Source organism: Lutjanus erythropterus, chromosome 13 (assembly GCF_056507025.1).
Source record: "Lutjanus erythropterus isolate fLutEry1 chromosome 13, fLutEry1.hap2, whole genome shotgun sequence".
NCBI lineage: Eukaryota > Metazoa > Chordata > Actinopteri > Lutjaniformes > Lutjanidae > Lutjanus > Lutjanus erythropterus.
In genome coordinates, this window is record NC_139329.1 from 18,495,180 (window position 1) to 18,516,627 (window position 21,448).

Below are 21,448 nucleotides of genomic sequence, written 5' to 3' on the forward strand. Positions count from 1 at the left end.
CTCTCCTCTCATGACTCTCCCATGGAACACTGACTGTTGACCGTTGAGCGACTTGTTTATGAATCCCTCCCTAGCCACCGTCACGACCAGGGGGTGTCACCAGGTTGCTGTCCCGCTGACGACCATGTCGGTGACCACGGGCTTCAGTTACCAGCTCCCTGGAATCACCACAGTAACATATGTGTTTGTTTACAGCCCCGGCTCAGTGCAGCGAGACCCAAGCCCCCCTCATCACACCCCTCCAGCGCTGACAGGCCCCCGCGGGCCCAAACGTAAACTCTACAGCGCCGTCCCAGGACGTACCTTCATTGTGGTCAAGCCCTACACGCCACAGGGGGAGGGAGAGATCCAGCTTAACCGTGGAGAAAGAGTCAAAGGTAGGTTGTCTACTATTATTTGTGTCATTACATGTTTTTTTCCCTCACTTAGGATTGGTAGGAGGGGGAAACACACACCAATACTGGAGAGGTGCAGACCACAGAAAAGCACAGGCTGTGGGAGAAAATAGTTGCACACTTGTAGTCACGATGCAAAAGAGGGCATTGATACATGAAGAAGACTGTCATGTTGAAACATTGGTAAAATAAGTATATTGCAAGTATTTTCCTCCACAACTTATTCCCTCATTTACTGCTCTGACTGCCTCTGCTTGACCCCACTGCTGGCAATCTGCATTGCAAATCATGTCAGCAAGTGATGTTTAGCATCTCCTGTAAACTTCATGGCTACATGTGGCTTTCCTGCCTGTCCCAGCTAGGTTTGTTGCAGAATAAAAAAAAAAAGCAGACATTCATATGCCCTCATACTTCTCAAATATACCATTACTTCACTATGTTTTTGGCTGCAAAGCAGTTATGTAATCTCTCAACCTGGAAGTCATTTCAGTGTCCTTTGAGCTTGACATTGTGAATTATCATTTCATTCACTTTGTAAATGTGCTGTTTTCTGCTTTACACAGAGTTGCTGTCAGTGGCTTTGCTTTTATGTTTTTGTGTGTGTGCTTTTGTCTCCATCCATGCTTCACTCAAGACTATGACTGTAATGACGTAGAAGGTAAACTCCATGATATTCTTCTCACCCTTGAATCTCTCCCATTACACTTCAGTGTGTCAACTCTACACGTACAGTGTAGCAATTAGTTCCTGGTCCTGTTTGAATCCACTTGAGATGTGTGTACAATCTCAGTATCAATCTGTGATTACTTCAAGGAGAGGGCATGCAAATTCAAACAGGTCCCGTGTGCTTTTGGTTGTTGGTATGCATACACAAACTGTGTCCTTCCTCCTCTTCCTCTCTGAGAGTGCTTCCCCCCTGAACGTACAACTGCTTTTCTCCCTCCTCTTATCACCTGTCCACAGACACCCAGCTCCACATTGACCCCACACCCTACATCCTGCCACTTCACATACATCACCATGGATCAAACCCACATTAGCTTAATGGAACCAGTTCCCTCAAGTCCTCAGAAAGACTGGAGAGAGAGAGCGGTTGCACTCATGCTGAGACCTCTCATGTTCCTTTCAGATCTACAGAGGCACAGGAAGTACAGATTAAGGGTCAATTTGGAATTTCAATTTGGATTTTGTGCAAAAAAACACACACACAAACACTCTTATCTCTCTCCTTCTTTCTCAGAAACATTTGGGAGCAAAAATACGCAAACACTAGTCTGTGCCCACTGACAGGACCCCTTCTCTCTGCCTGGATTAATACTTAAGTATTCCCACCCCTGCCTAGATGTTTTCCTCCTCTTCTCTCACCTTAAAACCCTTCACCAGTGGAACTCCTCCTGTATGCTTTGATGCCTCTTCTCTCTAGTATTGTGTCTGTTTTATGGCAACATGATAAACAATTCCGATTGAACATTTCAGACTCATGTTTTTGCATGAACAAAACCAAATAATACAGCTTTGTCTGAAACCATGGTGCATACTGATGTTGACACAAATGTTATCAGGAATGTGATGACTCAACAGAAGCCAGGTTGTCTCCATCTACTGAGTGGATCTGCTGTCACTGGTTTTCTGTCTGTGCAGCTGAATCCATAACCCTGCCACTAATGTGAACACACAGTGTTTTGCCGTTCTGTCATGTTGGCCATGCAGGAAACAAGCTTACAGTCGCGTGGCTGCCAGCACCATGGCCCAGCCAAGTAAACCATCTGGCTCTGTTATGCAACACTGACCATCATAACCATTACTGTGTGGCATACACTATGCTTCTGTAGACCTGGGCTGTAAACTGAGAAATAAATCACTGGCGTCAACTGGTTGTTGACCACCTTAAAGGAGAACTATATAAATACGTTTGAGGTACGAAATCATAAAATAACCGAGATATGTCATCAGAGATTAAGGAAACATGCTAAGGTGAAATAGTAGCTTCTCCAACAACAATGCAGAGCCAGCATGTTCTCCTCTGAAATTTCCATTCTGATCCAGAACGTCTGTTTTTGTTTCCGTTCGCATGTTAATTAGAGCTCAAATAAAGGCCAAACATCAAGTGAGTATCTGTTTGGCAGTCATAAGAAATCAGTCATAATCTTTTAGAAGGAAAAAATTTTTGTAACAATTAAATTGAGCAATATGTTAATGTAGTCTGGCAGACAGGAAGACAGAACAGTTGACATTGGGATACCAGACTTAGCTTTAGATCGACAGGCAATTGCCACTTATAAACAGTTGATTAACTTACAGTTTACACTCGTCATCGCTTGTCATTATCAAAGTATAATGTGCTCGTCTAGCACTTGTGTAGTTTCAGTGTCCTTGCAGTCTGTAGGCAACCTGCCTGAGCATCGCGTCTGAGGAGGAGGGAGCCGCGGGAAACAATTCGCTTCAACCATAAATTGTATGTTAAGTATGGCTTCAACCTATGTAATATACCATCTATGGCTCCAACTTGCTATTTGGAATACTGTACTCATTTTTGAACTTGATGATCCTACACATTGCTCCGTTAAAGCCCAGGCAGTTCAGGTACTATGTAAAAGGTTGGTTTTGGTAAGCGGCTTGTGTTTTAGTGACCAGTCCTCCTGGTGCACAGACAGGCTAGACCCGAGAAGCCACTTCTTTTAGGGATGGATGACCCTTGGTTTGATACATAATGCATTTCATCTAATCTGCATTCATAAATGGATGAGTTGCTAATAGTGATAGGGCTCATTTGCAATGGAGGACAAGAGGAGGTAACGCAAGTGAAAGAGAGGGGAAGCAATAGGAGGATTTATGCCTTTATCTTTTCCTGTCTCATCCCCCTGATGAAGGTGACAAACAAATCAAAAACATCAGCACCTTCAGGGATGTTGATTGCCTCCAAATCCAGTTTACATGTGTGTCTGTGAATGAGCATGTATGTAAAGTAGCCATCCACAGCAGTGTTTGTTCCCAGAAGCTACTCTGATAATGCTTCTACCACCATGTTGATGATTCAGTTATAGTTAGATAATTAGCCTCTTCACCCCCACCCCCAAACACACACACTCACACACACAGTCACTCGTACACTCATCTCTGTCTTCCTGTTAATGTGCTCACGCCCTTGTTAATCACCAGCCATACCAGAGGAGCATATTTATGATGAGATCAGACTGGGTAAATCACATTAAATGATTTGTCTGTTTGTGTTTGTACGTGTATGTGTCTGTGTGTGTTAGCATTAGCTCACCTGTTAGTAGGACAGATTGGTGGCCTGTTGAGGCAAAGAATATTATATGCCGTACAGGGAAAGATGTGTCACACTGTGTAGTTTAATGGAGACCATTGATTTTGTCCTAATGGGAAACATACTGTAGTTCTCAGCAGTAGACTGTAGCACATTCCCGGTCAAGTGTGTTTATAGCTAAGCCTTTGTTAATACACGATCACTGAAGATTTTCAGAATTGCACAGTGTGATGATTTGTCTCTTTTTTTGTAGTGATGGATGAGGATCTGGAGTCAGATGGTAAATACAGTACGCCATAATAGCAAAACTTTACACAGCACCTTGTTTAATGTAAAACCCACAGCTGGACTAACTGGTTGTAGACTATTATGTCAATTAACCAGAACATTTGTCTTCACATGAAATCCTTGATATTGTCACTTTTATTTGGTTTTTGCTCACTGCAAGGTACTCATCGCAATGTGAGTGGAACAATTTAATGAGCAGTTTAACCAGCTTCATTCTGCAGCTGGAGAGTGCTTTCAAATTCCAAACCCAATTTTGGGGAAACAGAAGGATGTTGCTTGATTATTTATCGCTTCTTTACTTAGCATGATCATTTTGTGGCAGTGTACAATAACCAACTAAAATTCAAAACTGCTGTTAGAATTCCCCATAAAAGTTAGCAGAAATATACAATACCTAATTCACGCCATGGCGGTGTGGAAGTATAATGACAACAGTTCTCTATTGATTCTCTATTGAAGTTCAGCCAAATTTTAACTGTCGAACTTGTCTTACCATCTTGTTTATTCATACCTGTATGTAGGATTTGCATCATGCCTGTTATTCAAATGCTGTCCTTCTGGATATAGCAACAGCCCATAATAGTTTTTTTTTTCTTTTCTTTTTCCTCTTTTGGTTTGAACCATTATTATTATTATTATTACCATTATTAATCCCACATGGAGTTGGATCACTAAACCCATCATATTAGACTCATTATATTTTGTGACAATGAGCCACATTCATAAATGTTTTTTTTAAATGATGGGTCTAGTAATTTTCTCTAGTAAATATGTTAATTAAATGGAAAGGGAAAAAAATCAGACTAGAAATTGAAGTTAACGCAAGGCTAACATGGCCACTCTATAGCTAGTAACTACTTTTATATGTGTTTTCTTATCAATCATCAATCATAATGACTTATGAATGCATTAATTTATAAACTAGATCACTTGCTAACACATTTTGATTTTGATTTTTCCCAGTTTTTAAGATGATACAGACATCAAATACTGATTTTGTCTCATGTGATGGTTAAAATGCCACCGTTCCAGCTTTCATTAAAATAGAACAAAGGGTCTAACAGGTCACTTCCACGTCAAGTCAAATAGGTGACACTCTGTTTCTCCCCTCCTTTACGTACAAATCTAATTCCGTTCTCACAAATGCACGCCTTAAAAGTTGACTTATTGACTGAGTAGTGTTTGTCTTGTGCTTCTGTTGTCAACATACTTCCATATAGTAGTAACAGACAGTAGTATATTTTGTGCTAGGATAGTATAGTGTGTTATCTGTAGGCTGCCAATATAAATGTTTATGTTTGAGTATTATAGTTTTATTAATTTCATAGTTTAATTTGTTTACTCTATATACAGTCATGTAAGTATATACATTATAATGAACAATGATACTACCTTTTTATCAGTTATGTTTTAATTCGTGTTATGCTTCATAGATGGCATCCCTTATAATGAAGATGACAGCGTTTTTGCAGGTGGCATTAATGATGATAAAGATGAAGGTAAAATGAATATTTTTCTTTATAATCTGTAGAGAAGGATGACAAAGTGGTTGAAACTGTAAATCATTAAGGAGACAGAATTATTTACCATTCTGATACCACGAATTACTGATGTGACTATTGCAGGCTTGTGTTCAATCAAGTGACCTTAATGAATCCTCAGGCTTGTTTTCAGGTTCACAGTTTTGATCTACAGGGCGAGTGACCCAATTGGAAAAAGGAATCCATGAGAATGAGATAATTTGTAAATGGAAGGAAGACTCTCGAAAATGGCACGTGATTCCACATTTTCATCCTTCATTTTCACGTAGAGTAGCACTAGATGCACATACTGCATAACCCCCCATGAACAACAGTAGATGAGCCTTAAACGTGTGCGTAATTTCAGCAACTGAATTAGATGAGTCTCAATGAGCCATGCGTTATATCCAACGGGTTTCTTCCTCCATTTTAAAGAACTGCTTGAAAAAACTCCCAGCCTTCACTCAGTGATTGTCAGTCCATTGGTCTGCTGTCTGAGATCAATGTCTCTAGACAGCCTTCGTCTAGACAAACAGCCCCGCTGTCCACCATTTAGCAGGGTCACCCACATCCAGCTCTCCAAGCAGACTGTTAGTCTCAGGTAATGAGATCTGTTTGTCCTTCCTCACTCGCTGACTGCCACTGGACCACAAAACTAGCATGCTCTTGGTATCATGGGGTGTTTGAGGGTGTGTATTTGTGTGTGTGTTTGTGACCGCGCGCTGATGTCAGTGACAGAGGTTCAAAGATGCCTCCAAGATGATCAGCTTTTGTGGTCTGTCTGTGGGCACGTGTGTGTATCTTCACTGCTGTGTAGTTTTGTGTGTTTGATGATCTCTTTGGTACACTCCATTAACAGGTTGCCCAGGCCCATCCCCCCCTCCCTCATTCCCCTGCTCACCACTGTGTTTGTTTTCTGTTCTTCCCCTTCATTGATGTAATCTGATCTCATCATCCGGATGGACATCTCTTGAAAGGCCACTTACTATCACCATGGTAACGAACAGGGACACATGGCACTGTAACCTGGTCAAGCTCTCTGCACACTCATGCGCCCATACACACACACACACACACACACACAGACAGTCACATACAACTACAGACTACACACTTGTTCAAACTCAGTACACACAATCTGAGGTGCAAAGGTAACACACACGGGAACACAGCAACACATTCAAAGGAACAGATGTGTGTATCAACATGCTGCCCCCCCCACCCCCTCTGGGAGCATGAACTGCACATTCAGGACATTCTTCTCCTCAACAAGGTGACACATTTAAGAGCATGCTTCCGTAACAATGTATTACATCTCACACACACACACACGCACCACATGCACCTTCTCCAAACGCCATTATAAATCTTGCAGACAGCCATGAAAATGAAACCAGCGCAAGTAACGTTGAGATTAGACATTCACAAACATGATTAATGGGGTTTGGCCGCACCCAGTGTGTGCAGAATATTAACACTGCTGTGGGCAGTGGAGGATACCTGGACTAGCTATACCAACACAAACACACATTCACACACACATATACTGGGTTTTAATGGATTATTCCAGGTCTAGCTTCAAACAGGTACAGTTATTACTGCTGTTATGATCCCTGGAAACACACAGTAGCTCAGCCATTTGCTAATGCTGGCACACTGATCACCTGTCATAACTGCAAAAGCTTTCTGCTTTCGAACCCATTGTCTCTACTCATGTACTTAATTATCTCCAACAATAGTTGCACATAAACGTACATCGATGTGCATGTGTGTTTTGAACAAGGCCAAGAGCCAGTAGATTATACAAATGAAGCTGTGCGCAGTGCATTATGTTTTTGACCACACTGCTTTCTATTGTTAAGACTAAAATGCATATGCATCTGCCCGTTACCAAGCAACAGGTGCTTAGTGCATTACTGCTCTGATATGTCATTTTAAGACTGAACTAAAAATGAAAAAAAAAAATTATGCCTTTAGTGAATTTCAAAAAATCCATTTGATTCTGAGAAGTACTATTCTTCTACCTGCATATTTTTCTTTTATTTTTTAGGAATATTCCCCCATTTCTCTTTTTATTTGCTACTTGCAAATCAGATTGGATGAGAACGTGTGTGCTAAGTGTTGAATTCAGACTAAATATCATTGTTAGCTTCCCACAGTGAGCTTAGGTTGAATTAATTAGACTTCTCTGTCTGGTAGTCGCATGATGTGTGCCGTGTGTGTGTGTGTGTGTGTGTGTGTGTGTGTGTCTGCAAGTATGAGCATCTCTCCATGGCTTTTTGCATCATGAAGTGTGTGTGCGCAGTGTGCACATGTGTAAGTGTACGTCTGCCTGTGCGCGTGCCTTTGTGTGTGTTTGTCTTTGTGCAGCACAGTGTAAGTAATTGCCTCCCACAAGTTAGATAAACAGCATCCTTCAAGTATTCAGCAACCAGCTGTCCTAATATGCAAGGCACATATGGAAGAAATCTCTCTCTCTCCATCTTTTTCTGCCCTTGTTCTCTCTTTTACTTTCTCTTTGTGTCATTCTGTCTTTTATATACCTGTGTACATCCACAATATACTTTTTTTTCTGTAAGTAGCAGATGTACACTGTGCTTGTGCAGGTTTAGTGATTTTGAGCTGTTGTCCTCCACTCATTTACTAGTGCCTCATTAACACAGTGTGAGACCTATTTCATGTGACAGCATTTGCAAACCAGATTTCCATTGGCCAAGAGGTTGTAGCATGTGACCTCTTTAATATGATTTTAATTAGGGTTCCCATACAGATACCAGTATTGGAAAATGCCCCTGATACTGTCTAAAATGCAGTATCTGGTATCAGTGAGTACACAAGTCTGTGCACCAGACCAATACCACACAATTTATTAGCCACAAAACGGGTATCTCAGTGTCAGTGGTTAGCGGAGGAAGGAAACACCAGCATCACCATGGCATCAAATAAGGTTGCAAAGTCCATGTTATTGAAGCTAGCTCATAGTGAGTAAACAGTTTCTGGAGTCTTAGTCAAGAGGAGGAATGACTGTGGATTGGGTCAAAATTTCTCCAGAAGTTGCTGGTGTTTTAGCAAAGTTAAGGCTGACACTGCAAATCTGACTAAGTTAGTGACAGGCTGACTGACCACCAGTACTGTGAGTAGCTGGTGTATACACTGTACATAATGTTTGCTATTGAACTGTGAATACAGATGATTTTATTTAAAGGATTCCAGGAGGAGGAAACAAGGAGCAGACTTTTTGAGTTGTCTTTTTTGAATACGAACTGGATTGGACTGAACCGTTTTGGGGTTCTGCGGGGAAAACAGACTCTTGACTGCTTTTCTTTACCATATATCATCTGAATCCCAGTTTTTCTCTTTTACTAAACTAAGACAAACTTAATTGCCTTGTTGACTCATCATAAAGCACACTTAATTCAAATGAAAGAAAAGCAGGATAAAACTCACCAAACCCATCTTGGCTAGTCTCCCCACTGTTCTGACATCAACAACTCGAAGAAAATCCTAAATTCAGAGTTAAATGTGAAAATATTCTGGCTCTACAGGCTGTTTCCCTCTCACTCATTCTCCAGTGGGTTCTCAGTTCTCAGTGGTACTGTGATGTTGAATGAGTGTCTGTCCCTGAGCAGCAACGCTCACACTTTCTTTGGAGGCAGACCATTAAATTAGCTAAATAAAATGATGAAAATTGTTCCCCAAAAAATCCCAAAAAGTAGCTTTGAGTTATTAACATAGAGGAACAGAATTAAATAAAGTATTTCATGCCAAGGAAGAGTACTGTAGATAACATTTTGACAGTGGTCACATTTTCATTTTATAAGTACAGTACTGCATCAGATAATCTCTTTTAAGGTGTCAAAATTTATTTTGCAAAAATATATTGATTGCCAAACCATGTTTGCTGTTACAAGATTGTGAAAAGATTAATTAGAACTCAAGAAAACATGATGTCCCACAATAGAAGTTTGTCAGGGCTGCTATATTGATATGAAATAGTGTGGTAAACACAGGCATTACTTACTAATCAAGGTCTTGTTCCATTTAGTGTAGCAGAGCCTCCCAGTGAGCCAAGATTCACAATAGCAGCACCCTGACTATTTGACCTGAATGGAACAAGACCCTATTTAGTGTCATTGGTAATACCTGTGTTTACCCTACTGCGTTTTTAAATGTATCCTCATACACAGTTAAATTATACAGTGTATTCAATTTTTTCTCCTTAGGTTAAAATGTCCACACCATGTTTCTAAAAGAACCTTCCTTAAGGTTGAAATGATGATAGAAACCTTTTTTTTTCACACTCAGTCTTACATTTGTTCCCCAAAAGCATCGTTACCTCATCACTGATCACTAGTGAGACTAGACTAGTGCTTCTTACCTGCTAGCTGTACCCCTTAAGGCAAATGTTTCATTCATGGAAAACAGTAGCTATAAGAGGTGAATAAAAACATATTTCACTGAAAAACACATTTCAACATATTATTCTCTGTTGATAGTATGTTCTCATGCCCCTCATCAAACTCCACAAGGAAAACCGGAGAGACCGCAAACATGTTAAATAGCATAGTCGAGTCTTCAAGGGGGAATTTGAAGAAAGAGTGTGTTGGGGATGAGGGGTTTAGAGTGTGTGTCCCATGTTCCCCAGGAGAAATTAATGCTATCACAGTATGGACCTGAGGCCAGTAGGTTTATTAACAGATTTCAGACATTGGTCATTCGTAATGTTCCAAGCTGTGTGTGTGTGTGTGTGTGTGTGTGTGTGTGTGTGTGTGTGTGTGTGCGCGTGTGTGTGTTATTGATAGTGGACAGGGTCACAAGCCTAAGGCAAGGACGTTGATGTCACAGCTAACCTTCGAGCTGTCCAATCAGAGTAGCAGCGGGGTGCAAAGTCCCGCCCACACACCTACCTGCTCCCTGCTGAACATGCCACCTGTCTTCCTATTACACTCTCGTCCTCTTTGGTTTTTTTTTAGTTTTGTTTTCCAAACATGCCCATACGGTGCACTCACAGGAACATCCCACACTCACCCTCTCATGGAAATTAAAACCCATGCTCGCCTAACATACATGTGATTTACTGAGATGTTGCCTCACACAAAATGCTAATTAGAAACACAGCAGAAACAGTTGCAGAGTTAATCAGCGTATGAATAAACATGAACAGTAAAACTGCTGCATAAACAGGAGCCACTGACTGACACAGATACATATTCAACAGAAACGCCGATATGCTTTAGATTTACAATCACTCTATTATGTACAATGTGACGCACGCTGTTTGAGTCGGGCACAGCGAGGGCAGGGCTGAACTGACTGAGTGACTCCAGATGGTTGTTAGCAACAGGCGTTTTCCATCCTGCACAGCGACAAGCTACTTTGCAGTCGTGGATGTGAAAATGTGCATGTAAAGGTCGTGTCCTTACCCAGTAATGTCACGTAGAGTAGCTTTTAACAAATTTTGAAGAACCTTGTGTCTTGACCTCTTGTTGAGCTCTCTCTCTAAACGCATGGAGAATCTCCCTGAAATGAAAAACAATTATTCAAGACTGGGTTACATTCAAGATTATGCTTGTAATGAATGTCCTTGTATTCAGCTTACAGATTTTAATCATCAATCCATTAATTGCAGTGAAGTAACCAAGTAAGCATATATTAAACACTGTACATTTTGTGCACCATTTTGCACAGGTTTTCTCACAATTCTGTTTGGTCTGCCTTATTAGTTGAGAAATGGCAGTAATTGTATCGACTTTCCCATTGTTTTGAGCCATTTATTGAATAAAGACAGGTGGAAAAGAGCAGCCCTTTCAAGTGAGAGCCCTATTGTGTAATTAATGTGTTTGTTTAAACACACACTATTTAAGTTGCACTGCCACTCGTGGTCTCTCATGCATTAAAACAGTAACAAAAGAGTAAAGAGTCTCTGTGTCAGACAGAAACCATGTTCACAAGATAATGTATTAAAGTTTTTATTCACATTACTTTTGTCTCATGAATAAAACATTACATTAGCCTAGCTCACTCTGATGTAACTGACGTATCCCATGCTTTCCCGGAAGTTGCAGGAAACACTGGCTAGCAGAAAATGCACTGTTACCTCTAATGGATTATGGATTTCTCTGAGTTTGACCATTGTTAAAGACATTTGGGATCATACGAGTACACGACTCAACAAAATAGAAAACAGATGTCTAGAATTTTAAACTTTTTTATGTACTTTTATGTTACATGTTATGGCTTTAAAATGTTTGTGCTTCATTAATTAATGTTTCACATAACTAATGTGCCACTATAGCTGTTTAAATAAAACTTACACTTACAGCCTGTGGTCAGTTTTCCTATGGAGGCACATGCAAGATCAGTCAGCAACAGGCATTTTTTGTCATGTAATAATAATATGCAGCATAGGCTGGAGTGTGGTCAGCTCATTACAGCATGTTCATTTATCACGACATAAACACCATCGCTCATGTGACACCATGACTGGTCAATCAAATGATCGGTTGTGTGATTAACAGCTCCACAACAAACAATCTATCACTGATCTATTAACAATCAACAGACAATCAATGGCTGGTCTACAGCTAATCAATCACTGGCGTATTGTGATGGAGGACTCCATTATTTTTTGTTTCTTGCTGATCAGTGCACCAGCTGATAATATCTGGATATAATTTTGTCATGTAGGTGCGTGTCCATGTTTTGATGTGGAGTTTCTTGTTTGTGCTCATGCAGACATACTAATATTAATTCAACATTGTATTTGATGTAGTTTGTTTCCATTTCTGAGCTAAGCTTTTGTGTGATATAAGAAAAAAAAGAAGCTGAGACAGAGAGGGTAACTATTAGGTAGCCTGTTCTATTTTTATCTCCACCTGAGGGTTGATACAGAAGAAGAGAAAGAATGAGAAATGGAATAAAAAGCAAGTGAGAATGAAAGAAGAGGAATGTCATGTAGCTCCCCTGAAGCCTGCGAGGGAGGGAGGAGATGAGATGAGAAGAGGGATCCCTCCGAGTCAGCCTTGGAGTTTTCCTCCCTCCTCTCTTCCTCCTCCTCCTCCTCCTCCTCCTCCTCCCACTGTAATTTACAACACTTCCGCCCTCTTTGCTTTTCCTTTTTTTCTGAAGCCCTCTTCCTTTTTCTTCACTCCTTCCTCAAATTCTGCTGTCAATCACAAAAAAGACATTTCTCATCGTGTCCATATTTTGTTTTTACATTTTTTCTCAAACTTGTCAAGTCTTTATTTCTTTCCGACCCCCCCACCCCCCCCCCCCCCCCCCCACCCCCTCCCAAGTCTCTGTCTCAGTTGAATCATGATGAGCCAGAGACTGCACCACTCCCTCGCCCTCTTCTAAGCAAAAGAAGTCCTGTGAGGACGAACACGCAGCACACATTTGACTCAGAGTGGTGTGACCGTCCCTCCTCTGTCGTATTTATTGCCTCTCTACTTCATTCAGTCTTGGGTCTTCTCAGGGGGTCCACTCTCCCTTTCCCACATCACCTTCTTAATTGCCCTCCATCTACACCCGCTCCATATCCACCTCCATCCTCACACTTCCTTTTCTTACCTGTTCATCTCTTTGTTTTTCTGTTTTTATGCTAACTCCTAATATATCTATAAGGTTCCATGTGTCCTGTGTTCTCCCTCCAGAGCATTAGCATGTGTTCTGTTCATATATTACAGGTAATGACCATCCCTGTTGAACTACCCTACATAGAGTCACGGCCCTTTCTCTTCCTTGTGTGTGTGTGTAGGCGTGTGTCTCTGGTTGTGTCCCCCTTGTTTCATAAAGATGCAACTCGGCTCTCTCTCTATTACACAGAATTGAACTGAGGTTTAATAAAGAGTGCAGGGATCCAAATCTAATAACAGCTCCACTCTGGTTATTGGAATACTCTCCACACTCACCTTCACACACTTTGTGTCACACACACACACACAGACACACACACACACACACACACACACGCACACACACACACACACACACACACACACACACACACACGCCTTTGCTCTGTAGGCTGATATATATATTTACTCTTTATTCAGAGAAGCCCTTACTCAGCACTCTCTTTCACATTATATTAGACTTACTGTACGTCACGTGAAAACCCAGACAATGGTGCTGCAAATTGTTTTCAGTGAACCATCATAACAAGATTTTTGAATAGAGAATAGTGGGACACCAACATGGAAGCTATAACCCAGAGGTCAGGACCATGGCTTGTCGATGTATTCGTATTTGTTTGATATATTGTTACAACCCCCAGAAAGGCTCTTTATCAAAAGTGATATATTCATAATTGGACAAATTATACAGTTGCAAAAATACATATCACATGAATGAAACTGACCATAACTCATCCTCCAAACAAGCAAAAATCCAAACAACAACAAAGAAGGATTGATGGGCTGGCCAATTAATAGAAAATTAATAATACATAGTTAAAAAAAAAAAATGTAAATATCTAAATCTAAGCCCTATCATCTTGAGTCATTGCTTCCAGAGGAAGAAGGCAGTTACCACCAGATGTTCAGCATCGTGAACCCTAAATGGCTGAGCAAAACCTGTGCATTTTCATGTGGGCAGCAGCTGCTTCTTACCCCTACTGCCATGATAGACACCGCTTCCCCTCTGCCACCTTACTCTCAATGATATGGTTAGAGGTGGTTAGTTACCACACATCAGTGTGAAAAGGAATTAAGGTAACAAAAAGACAACCATTCTTCTTTTCAGGTTACTATCCGCCAGTTACCACAGACTTATGAATATTATGCTCCATTTCTGCCATATTCTACTAATAGATCCCTGTAAATCATACACACTGGACCTCCAGTAAACATAAACCTCATTTTGGAAACTGTTGGTTGAATTAATTTTAGGTTGTTGTATCGTTTGAGTTTTATGTGCTTACACCTCTCAACACTGGTGGTCAATACGCTGAGAGTATTGGCTGATCATTTCACTGTAGAGACAGAGAGGAAACTGAGAGGCAGAGCACTGGGCATGAAGTGAACAGCAGGGAGCAGCACCAGAATTGTGAAAAAAGAAAATAGCCTGTGTTTTGTCAGGCATTATCTGGGCACAGCTATTTAAATGTGTGTGTATGTGGATGTTAGAAACAGCAGAACAAGCTACCAGGTGTATCTACCAGGTAGCTTACTAATTGCTGTCATCTCTTCATTCTGTGACTGTGCTATAATGTCTGCATTATGCAGCTGTGGAGTTTTTGGCCACTGAAAACGTAGTCCACCACTTTAAATATGATTCTTTCGGATGTATAAGTGCAAGAATTTATGTCTGCCTGAAGACCACAGTTAAAAAGCGGAGACTCCAAAACTGAAAAGGCAAGTGACAGATAATTTTTGTGGGGCAGTTAAATTGAAAGCATTAAGAGAAGTATGCAGCAGCTAGAGAGACAAATTGAAGAGACAGGTAGAGCACTTCATAATAGTACCACATAGCGACATATCTACTTTAATTCAGCTGTTAGGAAATAAATAGTTGCACAAATATATCACCTCAATAGATTATTTTCCTCCTTTAATTTTGCTTGCCAATATTTCCATTTGGTATGTGAATATTGACATCAGAGGTGCGCAGTTTGCCTGTTTCTTAAAACAGATCCAATGTGTGGAAATCCTATCCTGGCGTTTTATGGAAATCAAGCTGTATTTTGGCTTTGGCAAGGCTTCCATGGCGTCCCTGTCTGAATCAGTGTGAGTGCATCAGTGGCAGAAAGCCATCAGCCTCTCTCAGCACAGCTGCAGCCTTTGTTGTCTGTTCCTGCAGGCAAATACAGGAGTTTGACGCACCCACTGTTACCTGTGAAAAATATGTTTGTGTGTGTGTGTGTGTGTTCTGAAAAGTCTACTCCATTCCTCGCCAGCTGTCACTCATTCATTCATGACGGTGGCTTTCACTCTGTATGACTACATGCACGTGTATATGTGTGTGTGTGTGTGTGTGTGTGTGTGTGTGTGTGTCAGTCTGTGTGTGGTGGCTTGTTACACAGAGAAACAAAGGCGACGAGAGGAGGAGAAAGAAAATGAATGACTCAGCTCAAAGCAATAGAGTGGAGCAAAGCAAGAATTAAAATGAGCTCAATCGGTCGTCACGTACATGTGCGCACACACAGACAGACACACACAAACACACTCGAGCAGGGATGCATTGAAGCTTGCAGGCAGGGTGTGTGTGAAGAGTATAAATAGCTCTGCATCCTCACTGATGCTATTTTTAAACCAGGAGCCGTGACTGACTTAACCAAGGGCAAAACTCAGAAGTAACACGCACACACGTACACACACACACACACACACACACACACACACACACACACACAGTAGCAGACTTTCCACCAGACAGCAGACTTCTTGGACAGTCATGAATAACTGTGCGTCTGTCGAAACATAGCTCTTTCCTTTTGTCAGCTTGTGTCTGTCTTTAGCTGGGTCTCATCTCTCTTTGTCATTGCTGAATGCGAGCCTCTTTTCTGTCACATTCTCTCCCTTTGTTTCATTCTCTGGGGCTCTCTATTATGCCGCTCTCCTTTCTGCTCACATTTCATGCTTCGTTTGTATGTTATTTCTATATAAGCTCAGAATTCTCCATTAGCGGGCCAGTGAGATGTTGTACTATCTACTGTGGGAGCTTGCTATGAATTCGTATGAGGCCTTACAGTACAGTGTGTTGGAACAAGTCACAGTAATTAATTGTCACTCAGTGCATTGTTATCATGCAGTCAGTCATGTGTGTATGTGTGTGAATGACCACCAGGGCTTGACCTGCTGTCCACAGCTAATCTCACATACTACTGCACCCATCAGCCTAATACTTTTTGTGCACATTTGTGACTGTATGCTCATCGACCGGTAGTTTCTAAATGCTGGTGACCCATACTGTACATTTCTATCATAAAACTTTGAGGCACTCAACATTTCTGCATTCACTAGAGGGCTCTGTTGGCTGGCTAGTAGAATATATTTTATTGACTGCTGCTGCTGACTCCTCACTCCTCTTAACCATCCAGGAGGGGCCACAAGTCATCAACAACTGCTAGAATAAAAACCAGGCTTACCTCTTCTCTTGCAGGTTACATTAATGGCCGTTGTCATGGCTGAGAAACGTCCATAGAAAAGTTCTGTTTAATTTTAAACCCGGAGGCTCTGCAGATTAATTGCATACCTGATATGTTTGAGCCAATAAAGTTAGGCATGATACAACATGAATAAATCTCCATTTTGTTAGCTTCATCGCCATCTCCACCAGGAGTGTTCAAGGTCCACTAGTAAACAAATGAAAGATACAGACTTCACCACAAAATCAACTGTAACTTGCTTAATTCTGAACCGATTTTCAGGAAATTTAGTTTGCTGAAAAAATTAAACAGGATAGTGGCTACTTGTTGGAATTAAATTCAGCTACTGCGGGCGATCTAACCAGCTCTATGCCATCAACCTTCTGAATACCCACAACTTCCACTGGGACATGCAGGCTCCAACCACTGAATAGGTAACATCAAGTGTAAATCATTTAGAATTTCAGGTTTTGTGAGTTTCTCTAATTTATATTGTTGTAAAGCAACAGTGTTTAAATTGGGAAGTTTGGACTTATGGTTCTGTTTGTTGTTTCCATATATTGTTTATACAGTTAAGTGAACCTAGGGTGCTCAATATCATACACTGTTCTGAAACTAAGACTATACTATACAAAAACATTTGATTAAAAACTCTGCATGAATCTAGATAAGAAAACTTACTCTGTGCGATACAAAAAAATAAATAATTCTAAACTTTGCAAATCTCCACTGGTTGATCTGGCAGTTGTAGTGGCATTGCAGTAGGTGCTTTGCCATCTGTTGCCTGGCAGAGATCTGCACTCTACTGAGTGCACTCTTCTAGTTCAGTCTATGAGAAAAATGTGGGAGTGTGTGTGTGTGCTCTGGTATCGAGGAATGTCAGCGCTGTAGAGTTTCTGCCATTCCAAATATGACTTTTATTACCAGGATATCGTAAGAAATCGTATGGATAAAAACATTTTGTGGGTCAGAGCCTCAAAGTAGAAAAGTCAAAATCCAAATTTAACAGACACAAATCACATCTGGTATTCAAAAGTCATCCTCTGAGCATGAATTTGTCAGACTTGCTGCTACACCAAAATGTGTATCATAACTGTAACAGTGCATGTAAGTGTGTGATATTTCATTTCTAATGCTGGCTCGTTCCTGATTTGTTTGATTTGTTTGTTCTCATTCATGCAGTAAGACCCCAAATAGATTCTGGACTTCTCGACTGGAGTTTGAGCTAATTGACTCTTTTTTGGTTTAGTTTAGTTTATTTAAGAAAAGAGACAGTGCAAATAATAAATATCCATGATAAAAAAAATGAAAGAAATTTGTCAAAAGGCTATTTTTCATTTGTAGCCCCTGGCCAAGGTGTTAAAAAGGCAGAAATGCTTCAGAGCAAAAAAAAACAGGGCATGTATTTCAGCATTTCAGCCACTCTAAAAGTTGTTAACAATCGTAAAAGCAGTAGTGACGTATATACATAAAGGATGACATTTGAAAACAAGTGTTGCAAACAAACAGGACTTCTAAATAACAGCAGCAAAAAGAGTGCACTGTTGACATGTGTACTTTTTAATCATCCATTGTTTTAATTGGTGTTGACTGTTGATCTGGTGTTATATGTCAGTAGCTGTAACTATTCTCAGCATGTGTAAGAAAAAATAAACAAACATCTAAACTAGACCATTAAGAAAAGTAAAATTTAGGCCCCTTTAGCATTATGCTAATTAAAGAATCACTGTTTGGCAAGAGCAGCATGAATCCATTGAGCCATCCTGTTAGGTGTAGACATCACAGGCTGGCTGTGATGGTGTGATGGCGTGGAGGGTGTTTTTTTTTTTTTGCACATTAGACATTAGAGTTCCTGATTCCTACTGAAGAATGGCTGAACAACACAGTATATCTTAACACCACTGACGACCATGATGTCAGTCTCTCATGGCTGCAGTTTATCCACACCACCAGTATGATAATGTAGCACGTAACAAGGAACATACAGTATGAATGTTTTGATGGTGGGTTTTCATTGCTTCAGTGGTCTGCTCAGTTCCTGGACCTGAAGCCCACTGAGCATCTTTGGGAAGGATGGGGCAGGTTTCAACATGACTGTGCAGCAACTGCCCAACACAGTGAATTTTATTTATATGGTCCAAATCATGACAAAATTTATCTCAAGACGCTTTTTATATAAAGCAGGTTTAGACCATACTCTTTATAGCACTGTTTACAAAGACCTAACACTTCCCATGAGCATCAAGCACTGGAATTTCATCATTTTAGGGGCAAGGCCACTTAGCCTTTGGTGTTGTCGGTTTTTGAGGGCAGGCGTCTCCGGTCTGTATGTTATTGTAGAGCAACATCAGGCTTCATGATGAAAGAAAGTTGGTGGAGGTCAATGGGGGAATTTTAAATTCACATTGTACAGTATTCTCCCATCCTGCAGAATCAATCCCAGACAACTTTATGTTGTTGTTCTAGTGCAAGCACAGTTACTACAGTAAAAATGTGTACATAGTAAAGTTAAGTGTGTGTAATGGTGCATGTGTGTGTGTGTTCACGTATGATTGTGTGCATGAATGCATGTCAACATATGCTGTGTTTTTGCCCCCCCCTCATTTACCTGTGGAGGTGATTATGAATCAGCGTGTGGCAGCTCACTGCTTCTAGTCACACAGTTGAGACAGACCTGACCTGTTATTATGCAGTGGAGGGGAAAGCTGGTGCCCAGCTGAGGTGTTGATTGCCTTATGTAGTGAACTGTTGTTTAGTTAAGCCCCAATAGACCTCAATAGAGAGTAGAACAAAGCAGATAAAAAATGAATTTATTGTTTTGCACGGAAAAACAGCTCTTCTTGAAGACAATGTTCAGTCTCTACTGTGTGCGTAAAGCAGAGTCCCACCTACAGGATCCAAGTGTATCTCTTTTCCTGCCTGAGCTCAGCTATCACTGATTTGTTTGTTCAGTGTAATTATTTGTGCAGGAGGCTTCCATTAAAGAAACAATTGCATTCTTCATTTTGACCCTGGTATCAAAGTCTTGAGCTGCACTTAAATTTCCCAAAACTCTGAAATTAAGTTTAAAAGGAAATGACCACTCAGTATGAACGTCAGGTACTTGCAAATGCAGTTTTTACTGCCCTTGTCTGTCTTTCTGAATGAAATTCTACTTGTTTATTATTCCTTTTGTTACAGAACACAGTCACCATCTCATCTTGTTAGGCCAGTCAATTACTCACAGTGTCCATCGAGACTAGGGCGGGGCAATATATCAGTGTTACATCAATATCATGATATGACCCTTGGTGTCATCTTAGATTTTTGGTGTTGTTATATTGTGAGTTGATTTTCTGATTCCACCAGGCTGTTATAGTTGTTCCATTATTTGCCTTTATTCTTGATCAATTGTTTCAGCTGTTTTTCTTTGTCATTTATGAAATAAATGTTAGTTGCAGCCCTAGCCTTTACCCATTAAGTCTTTACATATTCGCATTACTGACGATTATTTATCAAAAATGTTATTGTGTTAATATGTTGTGAAGGCACCAATAGTCATCCCAACAATATTGTCGCAATATCAATATTGAGGCATTTGTTCAAAAATACTGTGATATTTGATTTAATCCATATCGCCCAGCCCTGACCTACAAAAAACAGCAGGTGTGTAGTTTCACCTGTCCTGACAGACTGTGTGATTTGGCAGTTAGAGGTTGAATGCCACCCAAATCTTAGTCTTGAACCACAGATATTTATGCTTAATGTAGTCCCTTGCTGCAGATGCAAATATGAAATGCATCACCATCAGCAAAATATTGCCAGGATCAGCCATATACATGTAAAAACATCTGAAGAGCTAATTATTAAATGTCTCTATGGTTTATTGGAGCTTATCTTCAAAGTGACCTGTGATCTTTTCTCCACTCAGCTAGAAATACTTTCAGAATGTGACCTTAAAGTCGCCAGTGTTTTCAGACTGCTGCTAATTAGAAACCACAGCTTGTGCTTTCTCTGATACAGTTTCGTCTACAAAGCTCAGGAGTGACTGCTGTGCAACATTTTGCAAACTTGCACAGTTTGTTTTGGAATTTGGTCTGTTTATCCAAAGAAACCTGAACTTTGAGAAATGTATAATGTCAGTTGTCACACAGCAACACCAGCCTTGTGTTGGTTACAAACTTGACTGTAGGCAGGCCTTTCCGCACTCCTATTTACAACAGTAGCTGTCCGCATGGCAGGGGTCCCAACGCGGTCTGGTTGGACGAAAACATCAACACGGCACACATATTGTAAATCCTTCTGCACAGATATGCACTGTTTGATTTCCTTCCTGCCACTTGGCTCCTGTGAGGCCCACATCTGATTCACAGGGACAGTTGTCATGCCAACACAGTGTTGGCAAGCGCCAAAACAGAGTGGTAGTGTAAGGTAGAGGCTATTCAAACAGCAGGGAACTCAAGTCCATGTGAGGACATGCACATACTGTTCATGCATGCCTTTTTGCTGTGTGGACATACAATATACTTACATGTGGATGTTATGTCTGTGTGTGCCAAATATGAAAAAAAGCTGTGGTGGTATTTGGCCTGTAGAAACAGTTAATACACGATGTCACTTAACACTATCATTTAGCCAAAATAATAACCCTGGCTGTTTTGATTAAGGGCTCATAAAAAGTGTTAGAGTGGCGGTGACGTTTTGTTCATTTTCTCTGTGTTTATGCAGACTCTCAGTTATCAAATGCTGAGGACATTGGGAGGATTATTAAGCATGTTATGTATTATTACTTCTCTGCTTGTGTGTGCATGCATGCATGTGTGTTTCACTGACCTTTCCCTGACTTCACTGACAAGCAATTAATTGGCTCGATTATAGCATTTAGAGTGCCTGGTGTGTGTTTAAAGTTAAT

The 21,448-nt window shown here is 40.6% G+C and overlaps 1 protein-coding gene across 2 annotated transcripts in view; it reads left to right on the top strand.

Moving 5' to 3' along the window:
* The window catches only part of shank3a (SH3 and multiple ankyrin repeat domains 3a), a 265,366-nt gene that overhangs the window by 184,577 nt on the left and 59,341 nt on the right, over positions 1 to 21,448 (top strand). For both annotated transcript variants that reach the window (XM_084735097.1, XM_084735098.1), the window contains 2 exons: positions 196 to 377; positions 1,030 to 1,053. In XM_084735097.1, coding sequence (XP_084591223.1) covers positions 196 to 377; positions 1,030 to 1,053 — 206 coding nt within the window. The remainder of the gene's footprint in view (positions 1 to 195; positions 378 to 1,029; positions 1,054 to 21,448) is intronic.